Source organism: Salvelinus alpinus, chromosome 26 (assembly GCF_045679555.1).
Source record: "Salvelinus alpinus chromosome 26, SLU_Salpinus.1, whole genome shotgun sequence".
NCBI classification, from domain to species: Eukaryota; Metazoa; Chordata; class Actinopteri; order Salmoniformes; family Salmonidae; genus Salvelinus; species Salvelinus alpinus.
Window position 1 is genome coordinate 24,392,394 of NC_092111.1, and position 18,011 is coordinate 24,410,404.

Genomic DNA, 18,011 nt, shown 5'->3' on the forward strand with positions numbered 1-18,011 from the left:
GAGAGAGGTAGCGAGAGAGAGAGAGAGAGGTAGCGAGAGGAGAGAGAGAGAGAGAGAGGTAGCGAGAGAGAGAGAGAGAGAGGTAGCGAGAGAGAGAGAGAGAGAGGTAGCGAGAGAGAGAGAGAGAGAGGTAGCGAGAGAGAGAGAGAGAGAGGTAGCGAGAGAGAGAGAGAGAGAGGTAGCGAGAGAGAGAGAGAGAGAGGTAGCGAGAGAGAGAGAGAGAGGTAGCGAGAGAGAGAGAGAGGTAGCGAGAGAGAGAGAGAGAGGTAGCGAGAGAGAGAGAGAGAGGTAGCGAGAGAGAGAGAGAGAGAGGTAGCGAGAGAGAGAGAGAGAGGTAGCGAGAGAGAGAGAGAGAGAGGTAGCGAGAGAGAGAGAGAGGTAGCGAGAGAGAGAGAGAGAGAGGTAGCGAGAGAGAGAGAGAGGTAGCGAGAGAGAGAGAGAGAGAGGTAGCGAGAGAGAGAGGTAGCGAGAGAGAGAGAGAGGTAGCGAGAGAGAGAGAGAGGTAGCGAGAGAGAGAGAGAGGTAGCGAGAGAGAGAGAGAGAGGTAGCGAGAGAGAGAGAGGTAGCGAGAGAGAGAGAGAGAGGTAGCGAGAGAGAGAGAGAGGTAGCGAGAGAGAGAGAGAGAGGTAGCGAGAGAGAGAGAGAGAGAGGTAGCGAGAGAGAGAGAGAGGTAGCGAGAGAGAGAGAGAGAGGTAGCGAGAGAGAGAGAGAGAGGTAGCGAGAGAGAGAGAGAGGTAGCGAGAGAGAGAGAGAGGTAGCGAGAGAGAGAGAGAGAGGTAGCGAGAGAGAGAGAGAGGTAGCGAGAGAGAGAGAGAGAGGTAGCGAGAGAGAGAGAGAGAGGTAGCGAGAGAGAGAGAGAGGTAGCGAGAGAGAGAGAGAGAGGTAGCGAGAGAGAGAGAGAGGTAGCGAGAGAGAGAGAGAGGTAGCGAGAGAGAGAGAGAGAGGTAGCGAGAGAGAGAGAGAGGTAGCGAGAGAGAGAGAGAGGTAGCGAGAGAGAGAGAGAGAGGTAGCGAGAGAGAGAGAGAGAGGTAGCGAGAGAGAGAGAGAGGTAGCGAGAGAGAGAGAGGTAGCGAGAGAGAGAGAGAGGGTAGCGAGAGAGAGAGAGGTAGCGAGAGAGAGAGAGGTAGCGAGAGAGAGAGAGAGAGAGAGGTAGCGAGAGAGAGAGAGAGAGAGAGAGAGAGCGAGAGAGAGAGAGAGAGAGAGAGAGAGAGAGAGAGAGAGAGAGAGAGAGGTAGCGAGAGAGAGAGAGAGAGAGAGAGAGAGGTAGCGAGAGAGAGAGGTAGCGAGAGAGAGAGGTAGCGAGAGAGAGAGGTAGCGAGAGAGAGAGAGAGAGGTAGCGAGAGAGAGAGAGAGAGGTAGCGAGAGAGAGAGAGAGGTAGCGAGAGAGAGAGAGAGGTAGCGAGAGAGAGAGAGAGAGAGGTAGCGAGAGAGAGAGAGAGAGAGGTAGCGAGAGAGAGAGAGAGAGAGGTAGCGAGAGAGAGAGAGAGAGAGAGAGAGAGAGAGGTAGCGAGAGAGAGAGAGAGGTAGCGAGAGAGGTAGCGAGAGAGAGAGAGAGGTAGCGAGAGAGGTAGCGAGAGAGAGAGAGAGGTAGCGAGAGAGAGAGAGAGGTAGCGAGAGAGAGAGAGAGGTAGCGAGAGAGAGAGAGAGGTAGCGAGAGAGAGAGAGAGGTAGCGAGAGAGAGAGAGAGAGGTAGCGAGAGAGAGAGAGAGGTAGCGAGAGAGAGAGAGAGGTAGCGAGAGAGAGAGAGAGGTAGCGAGAGAGAGAGAGAGGTAGCGAGAGAGAGAGAGAGGTAGCGAGAGAGAGAGAGAGGTAGCGAGAGAGAGAGAGAGGTAGCGAGAGAGAGAGAGAGAGGTAGCGAGAGAGAGAGAGAGAGGTAGCGAGAGAGAGAGAGAGAGAGTAGCGAGAGAGAGAGAGAGGTAGCGAGAGAGAGAGAGAGGTAGCGAGAGAGAGAGAGAGGTAGCGAGAGAGAGAGAGAGAGCGAGAGGTAGAGAGAGAGAGAGAGGTAGCGAGAGAGAGAGAGAGGTAGCGAGAGAGAGAGAGGTAGCGAGAGAGAGAGAGAGCGAGAGAGAGAGAGAGAGAGAGAGAGAGAGAGAGAGAGAGAGAGAGAGAGAGAGAGGTAGCGAGAGAGAGAGAGAGAGAGAGAGATAGCGAGAGAGAGAGAGAGAGAGAGAGAGAGAGAGAGAGAGAGGTAGCGAGAGAGAGAGGTAGCGAGAGAGAGAGGTAGCGAGAGAGAGAGGTAGCGAGAGAGAGAGGTAGCGAGAGAGAGAGAGAGAGGTAGCGAGAGAGAGAGAGAGAGAGGTAGCGAGAGAGAGAGAGAGAGAGAGAGCGAGAGAGAGAGAGAGAGAGGTAGCGAGAGAGAGAGAGAGAGAGGTAGCGAGAGAGAGAGAGAGGTAGCGAGAGAGAGAGAGAGAGGTAGCGAGAGAGAGAGAGAGGTAGCGAGAGAGAGAGAGAGGTAGAGAGAGAGAGAGAGGTAGAGAGAGAGAGAGAGGTAGCGAGAGAGAGAGAGAGAGAGAGGTAGCGAGAGAGAGAGGTAGAGAGAGAGAGAGCGAGAGCGAGAGCGAGAGGTAGCGAGAGAGAGGTAGCGAGAGGTAGCGAGAGAGAGAGAGAGGTAGCGAGAGAGAGAGAGAGAGAGAGAGGTAGCGAGAGAGAGAGAGAGAGAGAGCGAGAGAGAGAGAGAGAGAGAGAGGTAGCGAGAGAGAGAGAGAGAGAGAGAGAGAGAGGTAGAGAGAGAGAGAGAGAGAGGTAGAGAGAGAGAGAGAGAGGTAGCGAGAGAGAGAGAGAGAGCGAGAGAGAGAGAGAGAGAGCGAGAGAGAGAGAGAGAGAGCGAGAGAGAGAGAGAGAGAGAGAGAGAGAGAGAGAGAGAGAGAGAGAGAGAGAGAGAGAGAGAGAGGTAGCGAGAGAGAGAGAGAGAGAGAGAGAGGTAGCGAGAGAGAGAGAGATAGCGAGAGAGAGAGAGAGAGAGAGAGAGAGGTTAAATTCTACAACCACCTAAAAGGAAGCGATTCCCAAACCTTCCATAACAAAGCCATCACCTACAGAGAGATGAACCTGGAGAAGAGTCCCCTAAGCAAGCTGGTCCTAGGGCTCTGTTCACAAACACAAACACACCCCACAGAGCCCCAGGACAACAGCACAATTAGACCCAACCAAATCATGAGAAAACAAAAAGATAACTACTTGACACATTGGAAAGAATTAACAAAAAAACAGAGCAAACTAGAATGCTATTTGGCCCTAAACAGAGAGTACACAGTGGCAGAATACCTGACCACTGTGACTGACCCAAACTTAAGGAAAGCTTTGACTATGTACAGACTCAGTGAGCATAGCCTTGCTATTGAGAAAGGCCGCCGTAGGCAGACATGGCTCTCAAGAGAAGACAGGCTGTGCACACTGCCCACAAAATGAGGTGGAAACTGAGCTGCACTTCCTAACCTCCTGCCCAATGTATGACCATATTAGAGAGACATATTTCCCTCAGATTACACAGATCCACAAAGAATTTAAAAACAAATCCAATTTTGATAAACTCCCATATCTACTGGGTGAAATACCGCAGTGTGCCATCACAGCAGCAAGATTTGTGACCTGTTGCCACAAGAAAAGGGCAACCAGTGAAGAACAAACACCATTGTAAATACAACCCATATTTATGCTTATTTATTTTAACTTGTGTGCTTTAACCATTTGTACATTGTTACAACACTGTATATATATAATATTACATTTGTAATGTCTTTATTGTTTTGAAACTTCTGTATGTGTAATGTTTACTGTTAATTTGTATTGTTTATTTCACTTTTGTATAATATCTACCTCACTTGCTTTGGCAATGTTAACACATGTTTCCCATGCCAATAAAGCCCCTTGAATTGAATTGAGAGTTAGAGAGAGAGAGGTAGAGAGAGGTAGAGAGAGAGAGGTAGAGAGAGAGAGAGAGAGGTAGAGAGAGAGAGAGAGAGAGAGAGAGAGAGAGAGAGAGGTAGAGAGAGAGAGAGAGAGAGAGAGAGGTAGAGAGAGAGAGAGGTAGAGAGAGAGAGAGGTAGAGAGAGAGAGGTAGAGAGAGAGAGATAGAGGTAGAGAGAGAGAGGTAGAGAGAGAGAGATAGAGGTAGAGAGAGAGGTAGAGAGAGAGAGATAGAGGTAGAGAGAGAGGTAGAGAGAGAGAGAGAGAGAGAGAGAGAGAGAGAGAGAGAGAGAGAGAGAGAGAGAGAGAGAGAGAGAGGTAGAGAGAGAGAGATAGAGGTAGAGAGAGAGAGAGGTAGAGAGGGAGGTAGAGAGAGAGAGAGGTAGAGAGGGAGGTAGAGAGAGAGAGAGGTAGAGAGGGAGGTAGAGAGAGAGAGAGGTAGAGAGGGAGGTAGAGAGAGAGAGAGGTAGAGAGAGAGGTAGAGAGAGAGGTAGAGAGAGAGGTAGAGAGAGAGGTAGAGAGAGAGGTAGAGAGAGAGGTAGAGAGAGAGGTAGAGAGGGAGGTAGAGAGGGAGGTAGAGAGAGAGGTAGAGAGAGAGGTAGAGAGGGAGGTAGAGAAAGAGAGAGGTAGAGAGAGGGAGAGAGGTAGAGAGAGGACAGAAAGGAATAAAGAGTCATAAGGGAGTGAGAGTTTGATGGGCAGATAGAAGTGATGGAGAGATCCTATATTAGGGTGATTGAGTGATAGTGATGTGTGAGATGTTTGTCTTTTTAAAATGTATTTTACTAGGCAAGTCAGTTAAGAACAAATTCTTATTTACAATGACGGCCTACTGGGGAACAAAGGGTTAACTGCCTTGTTCAGGGGCAAAACGACAGATTTTTAAATTGTCAGCTCAGGAATTCGAATTCGATCCAGCAACGCTCTAACCACTAGGCTACCTGCCACCCCAGATGGAATGATAGTGTAAATGGAGGAGTGTGTTACCTGCTTGTGCAGCGGATGGAGAGATAATAACTGAGCCTGCGGGGGCCATGAGGCGTACAGGTCCACCCCTAGATCCTGTGTTGACCACTAGCGCCCCCGTCTGGTCATAGTAGGCAGCTGGAGCCAGCATGGGATAGCCTGCAGAGAGAAACACGAGTTAGACCAGCGTTTCCCAAACTCGGTCCTCGGGACCCCAAGTGGTGCACCCCACCCCCCCCACTACACAGCTGATTCAAAGCTTGATGATTAGTTGATCATTTGAATCAGCTGTGTAGTGCTAGGGCAAAAACCAAAACGTGCACCCTTGGTGTACTGAGGACCTCGGTTGGGAAAACTTGTGTTTGACCTGTGTGTGTGTGTGTCTCAGTGTTTCCGTAAACCGGTAATTGCCGGCTTTAGGCAGATTAAAAAAACTAAAAGCCGATAAATAAAATAGTTGCTGGCGACATGGAGAATTGTTAAATAGTGCTTTTTAATTAATTGATGGAAATACCAGTCGACAGAAAAACATTTGACAGTCATGTGTAACCGATGTGAAATGGCTAGCTAGTTAGCGGTAGTGCGCGCTAATAGCGTTTCACATCGGTTACACTCACCCCCCTTTTGACCTCCTCCTTTTCCGCAGCAACCAGTGATCCTGGTCAACAGCATCAATGTAACAGTATAGCTTTCATCCGTCCCCTCGCCCCGACCCGGGCTCGAACCAGGGACCCTCTGCACACATAGACAACTGAAACCCCCGAAGCATCATTACCCATCGCGCCACAAACACCTCGGCCCTTGCAGAGCAAGGGGGGGGAACAACTACTTCAGGCGAGTGACGTCACCGATTGAAACGCTAGTAGCGCGCACCACCGCTAACTAGCTAGCCATTTCACATCGGTTACACATGCTTATGGGTCTAACGGTTAATTTGCATAATTTTGTGGAATTAAATTGGAGCATGTGTATTTATCACATGCCCACAGCCTACAGAGAGCCTATTTTGAGCACAATATCACCTCAGCAATAGAGCTGCTGGGGTGAAACCCAGTCATTGTGCAACAACTCTAAAATAAATAACTTATTAAAAATGGTGTTGATCACCACAATTAAAGAGTTACTATTTTTATTTCTCAACTAGTGCGGCTCCCATTCAAGTGCAATAGGCAAGGATGGGCATGTTATCAGAACGCCACCCACCACTTTGCAATGCGAGCTGCAGGTAGGATGCATTTTGAAAACTGAACATTTCACTTCATATTATGAGGCATGTCTTGCCTTGCTTCAAAGTAGCCTAGACAACATCTGACCATGGAAACATGGAGGCAATTATTTTATAAGGACTTCCTTTCATATTCCATTGAAACCAGCATTTCTCTTGGTTTTCCTATCACCTTTCTTTCTTTGTAGGGAGAAGCCAAACGCACAATCCTAGTCATATTAGCAAACCATCCTAGTTGTTGCACCTTTAGATTCTCCCTCTTTCTAAGTCTCTAGCAGAGATTTTCATCTCATCAGGTGCACTGTTAAGAACGGTGTTCTCCCACGAATTGCATTTTGGAAAATGTTTGAAAATTGTCTACTTCATTACAGGAGTTGCATATTCTGTTAAGATTATGGTAATTCATCTAAATGTGACTTGTCATTCTGAGTACCGTCGGTGGACGACCTAATGGGTAACACACCCAAAGCATATGCCTCAGGTAAATTTCTGAAATGGACGGTAAATTAAAATATTCCCGGGTTATGTTGCCTGGGGCAACAGAAACCGTGGTGTGTGTATGCAGGCACAAGCGTGTGAGTGTCTGTATGCGTCTCACCAGGCACGCCGGCCGCCAGCCCCTGTCCGAAGGCGAGCGCCGAGTTGACAGCTGCGGCGGAGATCAGCTGGTCATTCTGCTGACCCTGTTGACCTTGGCTAGGGGTCAGGGGTCTCTGGTTACCGCCCCCACGCATCACCTAGGAACCACAGGATACACAAAGCAATAGCCAATAGGAGGGCAGAGGGTCTGAAACTGGTGTTATCCTTAGTAAAATGCCATGGACACAACGTGACTGGGCAAATAATGTGCATGATTGCATCAATACTTACTCTATGCATGCTGAAACAATCTACAACCACAAAGTGGTGAGCATTGAAAGACTGGCAAAAAATGTATGACAGTAGCGTTATCTAATGGGAGAGCAGTTGAGGAGAGGTCTAACCAATAGGAAGCCACTGACCTGTTGTTGGTTCTGCTGGTTCTGTCCTTGAGCCTGTTGATTGGCTGAGTTGTTGGCGGCTGCAGCCTGTTGCTGGAACAGATTGGCTGGATACACTCCCCATGGAGTTACCCCGTAGTACTGAGGAGGCATCACCGCTGGGCCTGAACACACACACATGGTACGTTGGTTGGCACATACAATGCCAGAATAGTGGGTTCGATTCCCTGGAGTACGTATATGTAAAAAGTATGCAAGCATGACTGCAAGTTGCTAAATGATACAGTTGAAGTTTACATACACCTTAGCCAAATACATTTAAACTCAGTTTCACAATTCCTGACATTTAATCCTAGTAAAAATGTCCTGTCTTTGGTCAGTTAAGATAACCACTTTATTTTAAGAATATGAAATGTCAGAATAATAGTAGAGAATGATTTATTTAAGCTTTAATTTCTTTCATCACATTCCCAGTGGGTCAGAAGTTTACATACACTCTATTAGTATTTGGTAGCATTGCCTTTAAATTGTTTAACTTGGATCAAACGTTTCAGGTAGCCTTCCACAAGCTTCCCACAATAAGTTGGGTGAATTTTAGCCCATTACACCTGCTCTGTCAGGAGGAACTGAGTCAGCTTTGTAGGCCTCCTTGCTCGTACACGCTTTTTCAGTTCTGCCCATAAATTTTCTATGGGATTGAGGTCAGGGCTTTGTAATGGCCACTCCAATACCTTGACTTTGTTGTCCTTAAGACATTTTGCCACAACTTTGGAAGTATGCTTGGGGTCATTGTCCATTTGGAAGATCCATTTGCGACCAAGCTTTAACTTCCTGACTGATGTCTTGAGATGTTGCTTCAATATATCCACAATTGTCCTTCCTCATGATGCCATCTATTTTGTGAAGTGCACCATTCCCTCCTGCAGCAAAGCACCCCCACAACATGATGCTGCCACCCCCGTGCTTCACGTTGGGATGGTGTCCTTCGGCTTGCAAGCATCCCCCTTTTTCCTCCAAACATAACAATGGTCATTATGGCCAAACAGTTCTATTTTTGTTTCATCAGACCAGAGGACATTTCTCCAAAAAGAACAATCTTTGTCCCCATGTGCAGTTGCAAACCGTAGTCTGGCTTTATGGCAGTTTTGGAGCAGTGGCTTCTTCCTTGCTGAGCGGTCTTTCAGGTTGTGTCGATATAAGACTCGTTTTACTGTGGATATAGATACTTTTGGACCTGTTTCCTCCAGCATCTTCACAAGGTCCTTTGCTGTTGTTCTGGGATTGATTTGCACCAAAGTACGTTCATCTCTAGGAGACAGAACGCGTCTCCTTCCTGAGCGGTATGACAGCTGCGTGGTCCCATGGTGCTTATACTTGCGTACTATTGTTTGTACAGATGAACGTGGTACCTTCAGATGTTTGGAAATTGCTCCCAAGGATGAACCAGACTTGTGGAGGTCTACAATTTTTTTTATGAGGTCTTGGCTGATTTCTTTTGATTTTCCCATGATGTCAAGCAAAGAGGCAGGTAGGCCTTGAAATACATCCACAGGTACACCTCCAATTGGATTTTTCCAAGCTGTTTAAAGGCACAGTCAACTTAACCCACTGGAATTGTGATGCAGTGAATTCTAAGTGAAATAATATGTCTGTAAATAATTGTTGGGAAAATTACTTACGTCATGCACAAAGTAGATGTCCTAACCGACTTGCCAAAACCGTAGTTTGTTAAAACCTTTTGTCAATAGGTGGGCGCTATTTTCACTTTGTAAAAAACCGTGCCCAAATTAAACTGCCTCGTACTCTATTCTTGCTCGTACAATATGCATATTATTATTACTATTGGATAGAAAACACTCAAGTTTCTAAAACCGTTTGAATTATATCTGTGAGTAAAACAGAACTCATTTTGCAGCAAACTTCCTGTCAGGAAGTGAAAAATCTGAAATCGAGGCTTTGTTCCAGGGCCTTCCTATTCATTTGCTTGAAATCTATGGATATACATGCACTTCATACGCCTTCCACTAGATGTCAACAGGCAGTGGGAGGTGGAATGGGGTGTCTAGCTTGATCTGAGGTCGAACAAGAGCTCTTGGAATGACGTGACCCCAATTTCCTTTGTCCAGCAAGGCGCGGGAAGGAACCCTGGATTGCCTTCTGAAAAGCTTTCGGTATAGACGGCTAATATCTCCGGCTTTGATTTTATTTGATACATGTGATAATATCATCGTAAAGTATGTTTTTTCAATATAGTTTTAGACTATTGAACGTTTATCGGGAGTTTTGGCGTTTTCCGTTCTCTGCGTTTGGTGAAGATGGACAACTTCGCGCCACTTGGCTAGCTTTGGTTGCTAATTCGACAGGAGAAGAGGACATTCTAAAACCAAACAACGATTTATTCTGGACAAAGGACTCCTTGTACAAGATTCTGATGGAAGCTCAGCAAAAGTAGGAACCATTTATGATGTTATTTCGTATTTCTGTGGAAAATGTTTATTCCTATTTTCCGCCCTCATTGCGGGCGCTGTCTCGCTATAACGTAAGCTGTATGTCGTACTAAAGTTATTTAAAAAAATCTAACACAGCGGTTGCATTAAGAATTAGTGTATCTTTCATTTGCTGTACAACATGTATTTTTTAGTAAAGTTTATGCTGAGTTATTTGATTAGGTGACTGTCCAAAATATCTCCGGACAATTTTGTGCAGTTTGGCTACGTATTCACATTGTAAAACCACGATTTGTACCGCTAAATATGCACATTTTCGAACAAAACATATGTATTGTGTAACTATAGATGTTATAGGACTGTCATCTGATGAAGTTTGTCAAGGTTAGTGAATAATTTTATATCTTTTGCTGTTTTTTTGCGATCGCTACCTTTGCGGTGAATGAATGCGTTTGTGTGGTTGGCTATTGTGGTAAGCTAATATAATGCTATATTGTGTTTTCGCTGTAAAACACTTAAAAATCTGAAATATTGGCTGGATTCTTTCATTTGCTGTACACCATGTATTTTTCATAAATGTTTTATGATGAGTATTTAGGTATTTCATGTTGCTCTCTGTAATTATTCCGGCTGCTTTGGTGATATTTTTTATGGTAGCTGCAATGTAAAACTATGATTTATACCTGAAATATGCACATTTTTCGAACAAAACATAGATTTATTGTATAACATGTTATAAGACTGTCATCTGATGAAGTTGTTTCTTGGTTAGTGACTAATTATATCTCTATTTGGTCAGTTTTGTGATAGCTACCTATGCGGTAGAAAAATTGTGAAAATATGCGGTTGAGTCTTTTGCTATTGTGGTTAGCTAATAGAAATACATAGTGTTTTCGCTGTAAAACATTTTAAAAATCGGAAATGATGGCTGGATTCACAAGATGTTTATCTTTCATTTGCTGTATTGGACTTGTGATTTCATGAAAATTATGTTATATGATATCCCTGTGGCGTTAGGCTAGGCTATGCTAGTCAGCTTTTTTGATGGGGGGGGATCCCGGATCCGGGTTTGTGACTCGTGAGAAGTTTTAACAAGACATTTGTGGAGTGGTTGAAAAACAAGTTTTAAAGACTCCAACCTAAATGTATGTAAACTTCCGACTTCAACTGTATATATAACTCAGCAAAAAAAGAAACGTCCTCTCACTGTCAACTGCGTTAATTTTCAGCAAACTTAACATGTGTAAATATTTGTATGAACATAACAAGATTCAACAACTGAGACAAACTGAACAAGTTCCACAGACATGTGACTAAGAGAAATTGAATAATGTGCCCATGAACAAAGGGGGGGGGGGGGGGGTCAAAATCAAAATGAACAGTCAGTATCTGGTGTGGCCACCAGCTGCATTAAGTACTGCAGTGCATCTCCTCCTCATGGACTGCACCGGATTTGCCGGTCCTTGCTGTGAGATGTTACCCCACTCTTCCACCAAGGCACCTGCAAGTTCCTAGACATTTCTGGGGGGGGAACGGCCCTAGCCCTCACCCTCCGATCCAACAGGTCCCAGACGTGCTCAATGGGATTGAGATCCGGGCTCTTCGCTGTAACGCAAAGCGTCCTGTAACGCAAAGCGTTGAGATTGCCTGCAATGACAACAAGCTCAGTCCGATGATGCTGTGACAGCCCCAGACCTTGACGGCCCTCCACCTCCAAATCGATCCCGCTCCAGAGTACAGGCCTCGGTGTAACACTCATTCTTTCGACGAAAAACATGAATCCGACTATCACTCCTGGTGAGACCAAACCGCAACTCGTCTGTGAAGAGCACTTTTTGCCAGTCCTGTCTGGTCCAGCGACGGTGGGTTTGTGCCCATAGGCGACGTTGTTGCCGGTGATGTCTGGTGAGGATCTGCCTTACAACAGGCCTACAAGCCCTCAGTCCAGCCTCTCTCAGCTTATTGCGGACAGTCGGATCACTGATGGAGGAATTGTGCGTTCCTGGTGTAACTCGGGCAGTTGTTGCCACCCTGTACCTGTCCCGCAGGTGTGATGTTCGGATGTACCAATCCTGTGCAGGTGTTGTTACACGTGGTCTGCCACTGCGAGGACGATCAGCTGTCCATCCTGTCTCCCTGTAGCGCTGTCTTAGGCGTCTCTCAGTACAGACATTGCAATTCATGGCTCCTCTGCAGTTCTCATGCCTCCTTGCAGCATGCCTAAGGCACGTTCACGAGTAGGGACCATGGGCATCTTTCTTTTGGCGGTTTTCAGAGTCAGTAGAAAGGCCTCTTTAGTGTCATAGGTTTTCATAACTGTGACCTAAATTGCCTACCGTCTGTAAGTTGTTAGTGTCTTAACGACCGTTCCACAGGTGCATGTTCATTAACTTCTTATGACTGGGGGCAGTATTGAGTAGCTTGGATGAATAAGGTGCCCAGAGTAAACTGCCTGCTACTCAGGCCCAGAAGCTAAAATATGCATATTATTGGTAGACTTGGATAGAAAACACTCTGATGTTTCTAAAACTGGTTGAATGATGTCTGTGAGCATAACAGAAGTTATATGGCAGGCAAAAACCTGAGAAAAAAATCCAACCAGGAAGTGGGAAATCTGAGGTTTGTAGGTTAAGTCTTTGCCTATCCAATATACAGTGTCTATGGGGTCATATTGCACTTCCTAAGGCTTCCACTAGATGTCAACAGTCTTTAGAACCTTGTTTCAGGCTTCTACTGTGAAGGGGGAGAGAATAAGAGCTGATTGACTAAGAGGTCTGTCAGAATGCCATGAGCTCAGTCAGGCGCACGCCCGTGAGCGGTAGTTGCGTTCCTTTACCTTTCTAAAGACAAAGGAATTCTCCGGTTGAAACATTATTGAAGATTTATGATAAAAACATCCTAAAGATTGATTCTATACATCGTTTGACATGTTTCTACGAACAGTAATGGAACTTTGACTTTGTCTGGCCTGCACCTCGTGAATTTGTGAACTAAACGCGCAAACAAAAAGGAGGTATTTGGACATAAATGATGGACTTTATCGAACAAAACAAACATTTATTGTGGAACTGGGATTCCTGGGAGTGCATTCTGATGAAGATCAAAGGTAAGTGAATATTTATAATGCTATTTCTGACTTTGTTGACTCCACAACATGGCGGGTATCTGTATGGCTTGTTTTGGTCTCTGAGCGCTGTACACAGATTATTGCATGGTATGCTTTTTCCGTAAAGCTTTTTTGAAATCTGACACAGCGGTTGCATTAAGGAGAAGTATATCTATAATTCCATATATAACACGTGTATTTTCATCCACATTTATGATGAGTATTTAAGTAAATTGATGTGGCTCTCTGCAAAATCACCGGATGTTTTGTAAGCAAACATTACTGAACATAACGCGCCAATGTAAACTGAGATTTTTGGATATAAATAGGAAATTTATCGAACAAAACATACATGTATTGTATAACATGAAGTCCTATGAGTGTCATCTGACGAAGATCATCAAAGGTTAGTGATTAATTTTATCTATATTTCTGCTTTTTGTGACTCCTCTCTTTGGCTGGAAAAATGGCTGTGTTTTTCTGTGACTAGGTGCTGACCTAACATAATCGCATGGTATGCTTTCGTCGTAAAGCCTTTTTTTTTTTTTTTTTTTTTAATCGGACACTGTGTTGGGATTAACAACAAATGTATCTTTAAAATGTTGTATAATACTTGTATGTTTGAGGAATTTTAATTATGAGATTTCTGTTGTTTGAATTTGGCGCCCTGCACTTTCACTGGCTGTTGTCATATCGATCCCGTTAACGGGATTTCAGCCGTAAGAAGTTAATTGTTTACGGTTCATTGAACAAGCATGGGAACAGTGTTTAAACCCTTTACAATGAAAAGCTGTTAAGTTATTTGGATTTTTACAAATTATCTTTTAAAGACAGGGTCCTGAAAAAGGGACGTTTCTTTTTTTGCTGAGTTTATATACACACACAGACAGTACCAGTCAAAAGTTTGGAAACCTACTCATTCAAGGGTTTTCTTTATTTTTTACTATTTTCTACATTGTAGAATAATAGTGAAGACAACAACTATGAAACAAGACATGGAATCATGTAGTAACCAAAAAAAAGTGTTAAACAAATCAAAATATATTTTAGATTATTCAAAGTTGCCACCCTTTGCCTTGATGACAGCTTTGCAAACTTGGCATTTTCTCAACCAGCTTCATGAGGAATGCTTTTCCAACAGTCTTGAAGGAGTTCCCACATATTCTGAGCACTTGTTGGCTGCTTTTCCTTCACTCTCCAGTCCAACTCATCACAAAACATCTCAATTGGGTTGAGGGCAGGTGATTGTGGAGGCCAGGTCATCTCATACAGCACTCCATCACTCTCCTTGGTCAAATAGGCCTTACACAGCCGCAAACCAGATGGGATGGCGTATCACTGCAGAATGCTGTGATAGCCATGCTGGTTAAGTGTGCCTTGAATTGTAAGTAAATTACAGACAGGGTCACCAGCAAAGCACACCTGCACACCACCTCCACCATGCTTCACAGTGGGAACCACACACGCGAGATCATCCGCTCACCTACCCTGCATCTCACAAAAGACACAGCGGTTAAATTTGGACTCATCAGACCAAAGGAAAGATTTCCACTGGTCTAATGTCCATTGCTCGTGTTTCTTGGCTCAAGCAAGTCTCTGCTTATTGGTGTCCTTTAGTAGTGGTTTCTTTGCAGCAATTCGATCATGAAGGCCTGATTCACGCAGCAGGGGTAACTCTGGGTCTTCCTTTCCTGTGGCGGTCCTCATGAGAGACAGTTTCATCATAGCGCTTGATGGTTTTTGAGACTGCACATGAAGAAACGTTCAAAATTCTTGACATTTTCCATATTGACGGCCCTTCATGTCTTAAATTAATGATGGACTGTCGTTTCTCCTTGCTTATTTGAGCTGTTCTTGCCATAATATGGACTTGGTATTTTACCAAATAGGGCTCTCTTCTGTATACCACCTCTACTATGTCACAACACAACTGATTGGCTCAAACGCATTAAGGAAAGAAATTCCACAAATTAACTTTTAACAAGGCACACCTGTTAATTGAAATGCATTCCAGGTGACTACCTCATGAAGCTGGTAGAAAGAATGCCAAAAGTGTGCAAAGCTGTCATCAAGGCAAAGGGTGGCTACTTTGAAAAATCTCAAATGTGTGTCATTTCATCGTTTTGATGTCTTCACTATTAATCTACAATATAGAAAAAAGTAAAATATAAAGAAAAATCCTGGAATGAGTAGGTGTGTCCTCTCACTCCCCCACTGGGGAGGCATCGCCGCTGGACATGGAATAGAAATGGCAGGTGAGTGTGTATCTGTGTCTCACCCAGTGTTGCAGCAGCTGCTAGTCCAGCAGCGTAGGGGTCAGTTCCAGGCGGACCCGCACTGATGATGTAAGGGTTGGGAACAAACGCGGGAGCCAAACCTGATAACACACACAAAGAGATAGAGGTCAGTAAGAGAGGAACACACACAGTCCAAGAACAACTTTGTCACCGAATAAATTCCCAGAAATGGGTCAGCAGAGTATCATGTTGAACATGTCTTTCACCTAAAACTTACCAATGTGAGATTGCTGTGCTGCTGCCAAGGCGTACTGCTGTTGTTGGGCTGCTGTCAGCTGCTGCAGTGCTAGAGCACTGGGTCTCTGAAACAACTACACACACAGGTTATTTATTACACACACACTCTCTACCGTTCAAAAGTTGGGTCACTGAGAAATGTCCATGTTTTTTTGTTTTTTTGAAAGAAAATCAAATTTTTTGTCCATTAAAATATCAAATTGATCAGAAAAACAGTGAGGACCGTGTGTCTAGTCTGAGAAACAGACACCTCACAAGACATCAACTGGCAGCTTCATTAAATAGTACCTGCAAAACGCCAGAAAAACACCACAAGAAAATATTAAGATGGGCAAAAGGACACTAGACAGAGGAACTCTGCCTAGAAGGCCAGCATTCCGGAGTCGCCTCTTCACTGTTGAGACTGGGGTTTTGCGGGTACTATTTAATGAAGCTGCCAGTTGAGGACGTGAGGCGTCCGTTTCTAAAACCAGACACTCTTATGTACTTGACCTCTTGCTCAGTTGTGCACCGGGGCCTCCCACTCCTCTTTCAATTCTGGTTAGAGCCAGTTTGCGCTGTTCTGTGACAGAGTAGTACACAGCGTTGTACGAGATCTTCAGTTTCTTGGCAATTTCTCGCATGGAATAGCCTTCATTTCTCAGAACAAGAATAGACTGACGAGTTTCAAAAGAAAGCTCTTTGATTCTGGCCATTTTGAGCCTGTATTCGAACCCACAAATGCTGATGTTCCAGATACACAACTAGTCTAAAGAAGGCCAGTTTTATTGCTTCTTTAAATCAGAACAACAGTTTTCAGCTGTGCTAACATAATTGCAAAAGGGTTTTCTAATGATCAATTAGGCTTTTAAAATGATAAACTTGGATTAGCTAACACAACGTGCCATTGGAACACAGAAGAGATGGTTTCTGATAATAGTCCTCTGTACGCCGATGTAGATATTCCATTAAAAATCAGCCATTTCCAGCTACAATAGTCATTTACAACATTAACAATGTCTACACTGTATTTCTGATTAATTTGATGTTATTTTAATGGACAAAATAAATAAAATTGCTTTTCTTTCCAAACTACCTTGTCAAAAGTATTAGAACACCTAATTTCAGGGTTTTTCTTCATTTTGACTATTTTCTACATTGTAGAATAATAGTGAAGACATCAAAACTATGAAATAACACAGCGTAGGACTAGTAACCGGAAGGTTGCCAGATCGAATCCCCGAGCTGACAAGGTAAAAATCTGTCGTTCTGCCACTGAACAAGGCAGTTAAACCCACTGTTCCCCCAGTAGGCCGTCATTGTAAATAAGAATTTGTTCTTAATTAGCTGACTTGCCTAGTTAAATAAAAGTTTTTAAATGTTGTAACCAAAAAAAGTGTTGAACAAATCAAAATATATTTTATATTTGAGATTCTTCAAATGATGACAGCATTGCACACTTCACATTCTCTCAACCAGCTTCATGAGGTAGTCACATGGAATGCATTTCAATTAACAGGTGTGCCTTGTTAAAAGTTAATTTGTGGAATTTCTTTCCTTCTTAATACGTTTGAGCCAATCAGTTGTGTTGTGACATGGTAGGGGTGGTATAAAGAAGAGAGCCCTATTTGGTAAAAGACCAAGTCCATATTATGGCAAGAACAGCTCAAATAAGCAAAGAGAAACGACAGTCCATCATTAGGTCAGTCAATACAGAAAATGTCAAGAACTTTGAAAGTTTCTTCAAGTGCAGTCGCAGAAACCATCAAGCGCTATGATGAATCTGGCTCTCATGAGGAGCGCCACAGGAAAGGAAGACCCAGAGTTAAATCTGCTGCAGAGGATAAGTTCATTAGTTAACTGCACCTCAGATTGCAGCCCAAATGAATGCTTCAGAGTTCAAGTAACAGACATCTCGACATCAACTGTTCAGAGGAGACTGCGTGAATCAGGCCTTCATGGTCTAAATGCTGCAAAGAAACCACTACTAAAGGACACCAATAAGAAGAGACTTTATTGGGCAAAGAAACACGAGCAATGGACATTAGACCAGTGGAAATCTTTTCTTTGGTCTGATGAGTCCAAATTTTACAGCTGTGTATTTTGTGAGATGCAGGGTAGGTTAACGGATGATCTTGCGTGTGTGGTTCCCACTGTGAAGCATGGAGGTGGTGTGATGGTGTCGGTGTGCTTTGCTGGTGACCCTGTCTGTAATTTACTTACAATTCAAGGCACACTTAACCAGCATGGCTATCACAGCATTCTGCAGTGATACGCCATCCCATCTGGTTTGCGGCTGTGTAAGGCCTATTTAACCAAGGAGAGTGATGGAGAGCTGTATCAGATGATTGCTACAAAGAAATCACTACTAAAAGGACACCAATAAGAAGAAGAGACTTGCTTGAGCCAAGAAACACGAGCAATGGACATTAGACCAGTGGAAATCTTTCCTTTGGTCTGATGAGTCCAAATGTGAGATTTTTGGTTCCAACGGCCGTGTCTTCTGTGAGACGCAGAGTAGCTGAACGCATGATCACTGCATGTGTATTTCCCACCGTGAAGCATGGAGGAAGAAGTGTGATGGTGCTTTGCTGTTGACACCGTCTGTGATTTATTTAGAATTCAAGGCACACTTAACCAGCATGGCTACCAAAGCATTCTGCAGCAATACACCATCCCATCCGGTTTGGGCTTAGTGGGACTATAATTTCTTTTTCAACAGGACAATGACCCAACACCCCTCCAGGCTGTGTAAGGGCTATTTGACCAAGAAGGAGAGTGATGGAGTGCTGCATCAGATGACCTGGCTTTCATAATCCTCCGACCTCAACCAAATTGAGATGGTTTGGGATGAGTCGGACCGCAGAG

At 44.4% G+C, this 18,011-nt stretch overlaps 1 protein-coding gene across 4 annotated transcripts in view; it reads right to left on the bottom strand.

Moving 5' to 3' along the window:
* The window catches only part of pum1 (pumilio RNA-binding family member 1), a 36,815-nt gene that overhangs the window by 11,980 nt on the left and 6,824 nt on the right, over positions 1 to 18,011 (bottom strand). For all 4 annotated transcript variants that reach the window (XM_071368372.1, XM_071368370.1, XM_071368371.1 and 1 more), the window contains exons 9-13: positions 15,145 to 15,238; positions 14,909 to 15,007; positions 7,099 to 7,241; positions 6,696 to 6,834; positions 4,894 to 5,031 (exon numbers count right to left, since the gene is read on the bottom strand). In XM_071368372.1, coding sequence (XP_071224473.1) covers positions 4,894 to 5,031; positions 6,696 to 6,834; positions 7,099 to 7,241; positions 14,909 to 15,007; positions 15,145 to 15,238 — 613 coding nt within the window. The remainder of the gene's footprint in view (positions 1 to 4,893; positions 5,032 to 6,695; positions 6,835 to 7,098; positions 7,242 to 14,908; positions 15,008 to 15,144; positions 15,239 to 18,011) is intronic.